Below are 8,586 nucleotides of genomic sequence, written 5' to 3'. Positions count from 1 at the left end.
TAGAATAATTAAAAGCCACCACTAAACTGAAATAGTAAAATTGTCACAATAGTGACCTAATTATAGCAATGGTCTTTGAAATATTTACCCTGTAGTTGCAATTAGATTGGGTGACAGGATATCAGTAATGTTATTTTTTCTCTCTGCAAAATTGACATTTTAACAGTAGCTACTACAAGCTCAGGACTGCAGACAATGCATTGTTTTTATTTCCACTTTTAAAGACATTTTCAGCTTTTATTTCCTGTGTCCTCAGATCATTGCAAGAAATGGTGACTCTTGCTGTTTATCTGCTGGTCATTTTGGCTCGAGGTCTTGCAGGGCCTTGCACTCCAAATAAAGCAGGTAAAATAACTTAAACCTCCTGAGATCTTCTCCTGTAATTAAGATGCCAAAGGGTTTTTTTCATTCAAAATCAAAAGGTTTTCCTTCAGAAAGTTAAACTGTGGATTCTGTAGAGCTAATCCTTAAATTTCTTTTATTGACCTGCTTTGAGCTAGCACAGTAAAGAATGTTCCATACAAGTCCTAACCCCACAAAGAATTAGGCATGTAGCTAATTCTGTGCAATAACCATAGTGCAAGAAAGTTAATCACAAAAGCATAAAGTAGCAGAGGGAACAAAAGCAATTAGAAATTTTCTGTAATAGTACAGGCTAGATGCAGCAGATCTTAGCTGCCCAAACTGGGTTGTAGTCCCACGGACTACATCAGATTGCCAGACCTGTAAAATAGATTTCACTACAATTACAAAATGTGGTCCAGAAATGTGTTTGAATATGCCTCAATTTAGTGTTTGCTTTTTAGTGCATGACTGCTGTCAGATTGCTGTCAGTCATTTCATGGTATATCTAAAGTATTTGGCCCTCTAGCCATTTATTTCAGTACCTTTATTTGCATAAGCAGTTTCTCTTAACTGCAGGAATTTTCATAGCTCTAAAGTTGCCAGTTTTAAATCTGAGCATTAACACAAGCAGAATCAGCTTGCATGTGCTCAAGGTTCGTTAATCAGAAAAACCAAATTGTTAATGTCTCGACTTTCCCAGCAGACATGGAAAGGCTGCAAAATGAGGCTTTTAGCATAAGAAATGAGAGTGGCAAGGGCTTTGAAAAAAGTAACTGAATAATTCCAGGGAGGGTACCTTTTTTTCTCACTGTGGTAATTGGAAGTCTTCCTCAGTTTTCAGGTCACTAATGGTTAGTCAATATTTGCCCTTAAAATTTCCTCGGGATGTTCAAATTAGCTGTGCCTGTGAAAAATATCCAATTCTGCTGTTATGAAGGTATCAGTCTGTCTGTCTGTTATGATGTTCAGCATTCATGTGTGCATTAGCAATCACCATGTTTGGAAATACACGGCACTGCTGTTAACAGGGCTGGCAGTTTGGGTCATTTCCTATTGTTGTTAGCAGGCCTAGGTTAAGTTTTAGAACTTGGCTTTTGATTTGACAATTGGAAAAATTCAGTTTGTGCTGGATTTATAGTGCCAGTCCAAGAAAAGAAAAGGCAGAATATCTATTGTGGCCAAGATTTATACACCAGTACAAAACAGTGCAGATCTACAAAGCCTACCAAACAACCTCACCAATATTATTTTTACAGAGTCAGTGGTGTTGCAGAAGCCAGCTTTGCAGCACAAGTTAATGAGACATTTTCAGTGCAGTTTTTTTTTACTTCAAGTTTCTCACCAGTGTCTCTGCTTTTCAATCGGCTATTCCAGAAAGATAAAAATTTTTCACAAAGTTCTGCATTGATTAGAAGGCAAAGGCTAAACTCTTCCATAGAGGACAGAATTTAACAACCTAAAGGTCTGTTTTGTGTAGCAAAAGCTGCTGTCATTAGGGGACCTTCCAGCACACATCCCTGTTCATAGAAGGTTAAGCCCAATGGAAAGTAAATGGGTGGACCCATCTCTTTTGAAAGGAAATTACTACTGAATAACTTCAGGTATATCATTTTCCTTCCAGATGTAATTCTAGTATACTGCTATCCTAAAACCATCATTACCAGAATTCCAGAGTGCCCTTATGGATGGGAGGTTAATCAGCTGGCACTTGGAGGCATTTGCTACAATGGGATCCACGATTCAGGATATTACCAATTCACAATCCCAGACCTGTCACCTAAAAACAAATCATACTGTGGCACACAGTCAGAGGTAAGACTATGAAGGTCAGCATTTCTGACTCAGGAAATGGCTGCACTCACTTGAGAGAGTCCTGTCCTCTTCAGCTTGAATTAAGCTATAGGTACCAATGGAAGAAGGAGCCAAACTGCAGAGTCAAGGAGAAGGAATAATCACACAGCTGTGCTTTGCAGTTCCAGGCAAAATACTCACAGGCTTAGTGATATTAGTCTGCTGTTCACCTGCACCTGTGTTACACAGAACTTATGTTTAGTAAGGCATATGAATAGGCAGCACAGCATATAAAGAGCTACCAAACCGATTTTCCTTGGGGAGCCTGTTTTGACATCAGAGTCTTCATGTTTCAAAGTTTATTTCTGATGCCTCAAGGACTCAGTACTGCCCACATTTCTCTGTCTCACCATTCACAGTTCAAGAATCCCATATACCACTTCTACAACTCCATCGTCTCCAATGACTCCTCAGTGATTGTGAAGAACCAGCCGGTGAATTACTCCTTCACCTGCTCATACAATGCCAACTACCTGGTGAACCAGGCTGCCTTTGACCAAAGGTATGTCCTCTCCTGGGAATGTGTCTCACCCTGTCCTCATTACCATGCCTCACTCATGCAGAATTTTGTCCTGTCCCCAGGGTGGCCACTGTCCATGTGAAGAACGGGAGCTCAGGCTCATTTGAAAGCCAGCTGTCCCTCAACTTCTACTCTGTAAGTGCTCTTTGCCACTCATACCTTCACCTTTACCTTACAAAGGCTTCACCCAAAGGGCTGGAAAAAACAGGGCAGCTGCTCCTGACATTTATGTGTCATGGAGCACATTACTAGCCTGGAAAAGATAATTGCAGTGGGATTGGCAGGGATTCTTGTTTCTGCTGATTAACAGGGATATACTTAAAGTGAACTGAGCAGACTCATGCCAACTGTTCTTTTAATCCCTCAGAATCAGACAGATTTTTCTGCTGAGAGGTACATTTCTAACCTGCTGACAGGTTTTATAAGAAAAATCAAAACTTGTGTGCAGTCCCACTGCAAAAGCAGCATGAATCTGCACGTACTGCTGGCCTTGCATGGCCTATATAGACACAGCAAAGCTCCCTGCATTTCTCTTGCAGCTTTCTCCCTGATCCTCTCACCTGACAGATATTTCATGTACCCCACAGATCTTTAGGTCATGCTGGAATTTTGTTGCCAACAAAATATTGTCCCTTGATATCAGGCAGATCTTTTGAAGACTCCCTCTCCTCTCTGCAGCTTCACTGCACTGCTGGAGCAGCCAGCTCCTAATCCTGGAATCTTTTCTCCACAAAAGCACAGTCAAAAGCTCCAAAACAGCCTCTCTATTTTAGCACAGCAAGAAAAAGCACAACTAGGAACATACTGTGTTAAAATTATAGGCCAGGTAAAAGGAGTATTTTCCCCTAGATAAGCCAATGCTTGGACTAAATCTGATGCTCTTTGGCTCTTTGTACAATTCTGGTGCTAGCTTTGTTATCATCTTACCCAACAAGAAGCATTGGGATTTAAGGTAGGCATTTCAGTGTATTTGTAACAAAAGCTTTTCACCTGAGCACCACACTGCTCCATGTTCAGCAGGCTGGCTTTTTTCTTGTGATTTCTCCTTCCTTTTCTCCAACACGTGGTCATGTCCCAACTCCATTCCCATTCTGCACACTCACCTTCACTCTCACTCCCACCAGCTTCTCCCACCAGCAGAAGCAGCAGCAGCAAGCTTGCTCCCCACCCATGCTCTGTGGGAATATATGCAATACATGCTACAACCCAAACAGCATCAAGTTCTCTCACTGATCATCATTATACACCAAATATTAATCAAAATATTTTTAAACATCATCTTGGTTTGCAATAGTCCTACTACCAGTGTAGAGTTTGGAGGTTGCAGGTTATAAGAACCCAGGTTTCTGGGGTCAATCTCTCCAGTGGTGTCTGAAGTTTAATGATGCCTTGCTTTGTATGTTACAATGTATGATGCCTTTGTCTTTGCCTTTCAAAGAATGCCAAGTTCTCAAGTATAAAGGAAGCCCCCTTTGTGGTTGAAACATCAGAAATTGGTTCTGACATATTTGCTGGAGTGGAAGCCAAGGGCTTAAGTGACAGGTAGGCAAAGGAAGGAGGAATGAGTAATAAACTGGCAATTGGGACATTCCTTGCTAATCTGGGGTTTGTATCTCCCCAGGTTTAAAGTTGTTCTCAACAACTGCTGGGCAACCCCCTCCTCAGAGTATTTCTACCAGATCCACTGGCCTTTGATCACCAAGGGGTAGGTGCTGGTGGGACCCATGGGAGCACCTCAGCCCCGCCCTGAGGATGGCTGGAAAGCTGGTTGTGGGGGTATAAGGGAGCAAAGGAAAAGCTGGGCAAATGCTTTCATCAGATGTCACCTCAGGAGATGTCTCACTGAAGCCACGGGGGCTCTGACAGTGCTTCTCCCCACACAACACAGGTGTGCCACGGACTACTCCATCCTAGTGCACGAGAACGGCAAAACGAACCGGGCCACGTTCCAGTTCAACGCCTTCCGCTTCCGCAACATCCCCAAGCTGTCCAAGGTCTGGCTGCACTGCGAGACGCACATCTGCGACAGCGAGAAGTTCTCCTGCCCCGTGGTAAGGCCTCCCTGCTGCAGAAACACACGGTGCCACCTTCAGACAGAGGATGGCCAGCCCTCCCCGAGCGTCTGCAGGTGCAGAGCCAGCGCCAGGGCACTCGGCAGATGGAGGCAGGCACTGTGTGAGCCCAGCTGGGCAGCCCAGCCCCTGTCATGCCACAGGCAACGTTGGGAAACTTGTTTAAATGTATTGAGAAATAAGGCAGCCATTGAAAAACTCAGGTCCTGTTCATATCCCAGACTACAGTCCTGTCTGACAAGCAGCTACAGTTAAACACAAGCCTGGAAAAAAGGAGAAAGTTGAGTTTTTTCCATTTTACCAAGTATCTTGGTGCTAAGAGCAGCCTCGGGGCAGTGTGAGTCTCAAAGCTCCCAGTCCCCCTTCCCAAGGAAAGTCCTCCCTGCCATGCTGCAATAAGTTATTGCTCTTGCAGACATCTTACTCTGCATAAAATACATAAATTGTCTCTGAAGCAGGAACTGAGGTAGAAGAGTGGATTCCTGTATCCTTAGATGGGAGCATGGTAAGGGTGCTATACAGGCACATAATTTAACAAGGGCAAGTGCCCATAAAATGTCTTTCTTTAAAGACTCTCTCTCCACCCTTCACCACGTCAGAGCTTTGCCATTCTTTCTCTCGTGCAATGAAATAGAATTTTATTTAACCTAAAATGAAAACACAAAATACTCCTTGGCCAATATGCTGTCATTTCAACAACAAATGTTTCTTGCCGGAGAAGAGAAAACATCACTCCTCCTGGTGAGCCCAAGTTTTCATTCTTACCCCTTCCTCAGTCCAGGAGCAAATTAAGGCAGCATTTTGTAATATACAGCCTCAGTGCTAAGCAGGAGGAATTGACTTGTGCACAGGTTGCATGTTTGACAAAAGCACATTGTTAGAAATTCTAAAGGCAACAGAAAAAACTTTATAATTTTGTAGATTTTTAAGATTTCTTCAACTTTTTATCCAGTCACAGATCGGAGTTAAAAGAAAACACAAACCCATTACTTCATATGTGCCCCTCTGGCAGTACTGTCAAACACCTACATCATCCTTTCAGGCACTGTGTGGAATTCCCACCTCACCCTCCAGTGCAAGTTAATTGCTCAATCAGGCAATATCCCTCGAGTTCCCACTCAAAAATGCAGCTGGTGGTCTTCTGCAATTAAGGTTGAACCAAGCTGGTGGTCTGTGCTTACAAGCAACTCATAACCAGAATTACTACATGCTGAGTTTGTAATAAAAATGCCCACAGCTGGGGATCTGCAAAGGTCAGAGAGATGCACAAGGACCTTTAATCTGTAGAGCACTGCCTCCAATACAGACCCTGTCAGCTGTGACAGGCATCATTAGTGCTGGACATGAGCTGATCAATTCAGAAAGGATTTGGTGCTTCGTGTTTCTACCCAACGGACAACAATTATCATCAGCAATAAACAACCACAGAAGCCTTCACAGAGGTCAGGGGTTAAACAGATGGAGCTCAATTTCCCTCTTCTTGACAGGAGTTTTGTTTAAGGCAGGGTGGGAAAGCAGCCCACCAAAATCTTCAGAAAATGAACTGTAAGGCTCTCTTCAAATCTCTCCTGCACTAAAACCCCCAGTAATTAAAGACAGGAAAAAAAAATGTCCCTAGAAAATATGCAGCAATTTCCTTGGTTGGAAACATAAGAATTGTGCCTGTGGGGTTTTTAAATAATTTTTAATTGTTTTGGTTTTCTCTCTGCTCTCTTGAGATATGTGACAAGCGAGGGCAGCGCGCGGAACAAACCGGAGGCGTTCTGGTGGCGGAGATCACCGTGCGCAGTAAGTGCCAGGGCTCCTGGGGTGCTTCTCCCTTTGGGAAGCAATGAAACCGGCAGATAGGAGCAAGCAGAGAGAGCCACAGCCCTCTGCCAGACCCCTGTCCCCTGGGGCAGCAGAAGTCTTGAACAGAAGTTGGTCCCCTCCAACTCTGGCAGGAGAGCTCAGTGACATTCTCTTCTCCTGCCAAGTGAGTCAAGGCACCCCTTTGGCATTTATGATAAATGGCCAAACCACTGGCACACAGAGCTGGCAGTGAAAGCTCTGCTCACCTGCCTGTGACCTCAGCAGCAGCTCAGACATGCTCTGAGCTGCACGGGAGTGGGAGAGAGGTCAGGAGCAGCAGGAAAGTTTTTCTTTACACTGTGGGTCCGTGCTTCAGCATATCCACAACACCTTCATGTGTTGCAGGGATGATTTGTGCCTATCCCTCCTGACACACCGATGGCACTGCCATCGGCCTTCCCCACTGCAGAACAACTGCTCCCTCCAACTGCTGCCTCCTGCAGGCACCAGGGATTTCTCTCTGAGCTGGTTCATCTTTTGAAACAAGTCCTTGGAACAAACAATGTTTTCACTGGAGCCCTTTATACTAGTTTATCAACTGCACCAATCTGAAAGCCAATTTAAAATTACAAATACAGACACAGTAAAATTATTACAATCCATTATGTCGCACCAGAAAACCCCCATCGATATTAGAAGGTAAAAGAACTGAGGATCCTTTTTTAACTTCAAAACAGTAAATCCAAGAGGAAGAAATATTCAGAATTTCAAAATGTGACAAATGTTTCCTGTTCTTTTACAAAGCACACTGGTGCACTTTGCCCTATTTTAATCATCATCCTGATGTAATTATTTTCTTCCTCTTTTATACAGGCAAAGGTTTATCCAGATTTTACACACTCTCAGGTAAACAGCAAAGTTTTACAATGAAAGTATCAATTCCAAATATGCATTTTGAGTGTCTTTGTCGACATAAAATCCATAGCTCAAAGAAAAAAAACTGAAATACCAGTAAATTTGACAGAAGAGTGAATATTTCAAAATCAGATTTTATTTCCTGGTGTAATATACTTTGTTTTCCTTCTTTTGGTATATTACTCACACCAGACAATAAAATCATAGCAATTACTTCCAATACAGAACAATCTTTTTTCTCTAATTGTCACACCCCCTTCCCAAAAAGGAACAATCATGTTTTACTGGGTTAACAGGGGTGTCTGAAAGCATTTCTGATTGGAAAGGCTTTGAAACACACCTTTCAAAATCTATTTGTTAACACTTGATATGTTGACAGAGCCACATTAGGGCCTGCAGTTTCATTGAATGGGGTGAGAAGAGAAGGTGAAAGGGAGCTGACAGGGAAGTACTCACATGTAGCCTGTGTTTCTCTTGCAGATGTCATCTTCCACCTACTTTTTGTGATTGGATTTTCTGCTGTTTTATTATAAAATGCAGCCCAGCTGTACTTTGTAACTTTCCTCAATCCTGTTTGGACCTGGACTTCTTTACTAAAGATGTCTATTTTACAGAGGAAAAAGGAAAGCCACTAAAAATCCTTGTGCACCATTTTACCAGATAAATAAAACATTCCATGAGCTTTGTGCCTCAAATTCTGGAAAATCCCAAAGCAGATTTGCTTCTCCCAAGTCTCTGCTGGCATTCTGAACTAGTGAAAACCCTTGGGTTATGCCAATGCCTCCTTGTAAAAAGCTGTGATGGCAATAGGACTTGTTCCTAAAGAGAACATAGGGATGTGCAAACTCAGCATTTTTCAGTGCCAAATTTACCTTCAGCGTCCCCCTTCCCTTCCAGTCTCAGTGTGGTACCAAACTCCCCTCCAGGCCTGGTCTTGCAAAGTCCCAGTTTGTTCTGTGAAGTCTTGGAACAAAACAGAAACCAGCCTAACATGTCAAGGATGGGAGGAAAGGGTGCTTTTCATGTAGCAGTAATTAGAAGGTGTTCAGAGTTAATTACCCGACATTTCTTTCCTGATTCTCAGCGTTGTCA

At 43.0% G+C, this 8,586-nt stretch overlaps 1 protein-coding gene across 1 annotated transcript; it reads left to right on the top strand.

Annotated features, from left to right (window-relative positions):
- The first annotated feature begins 269 nt into the window (after window positions 1-269).
- TECTB (tectorin beta) lies at window positions 270-8,243 on the top strand. The gene is made up of 10 exons (XM_059477252.1): window positions 270-345; window positions 1,967-2,157; window positions 2,556-2,698; window positions 2,779-2,851; window positions 4,155-4,258; window positions 4,338-4,421; window positions 4,605-4,767; window positions 6,507-6,576; window positions 7,453-7,485; window positions 7,975-8,243. Exons 1-10 carry the CDS (start codon window positions 270-272, stop codon window positions 8,025-8,027), a joined length of 990 nt encoding a protein of 329 aa, XP_059333235.1. The 3' UTR covers window positions 8,028-8,243.
- Window positions 8,244-8,586: the final 343 nt, after the last annotated feature.

Source organism: Ammospiza nelsoni, chromosome 8 (assembly GCF_027579445.1).
Source record: "Ammospiza nelsoni isolate bAmmNel1 chromosome 8, bAmmNel1.pri, whole genome shotgun sequence".
In the NCBI taxonomy this organism is placed as follows: Eukaryota; Metazoa; Chordata; class Aves; order Passeriformes; family Passerellidae; genus Ammospiza; species Ammospiza nelsoni.
Note: the sequence above shows the minus strand (reverse complement) of the source record. Positions and strands in the feature narration are given on the sequence as shown.

Bases quoted from the DNA above. Each gene is read 5' to 3' on its own strand.
- TECTB (XM_059477252.1), top strand. From the start codon at position 270: ATGGTGACTCTTGCTGTTTATCTGCTGGTCATTTTGGCTCGAGGTCTT. The intron at 2,699-2,778 runs GTATGTCCTCTC...TCCTGTCCCCAG, and splicing joins CAGGCTGCCTTTGACCAAAG to GGTGGCCACTGTCCATGTGA. The intron at 2,852-4,154 runs GTAAGTGCTCTT...TGCCTTTCAAAG, and splicing joins TGTCCCTCAACTTCTACTCT to AATGCCAAGTTCTCAAGTAT.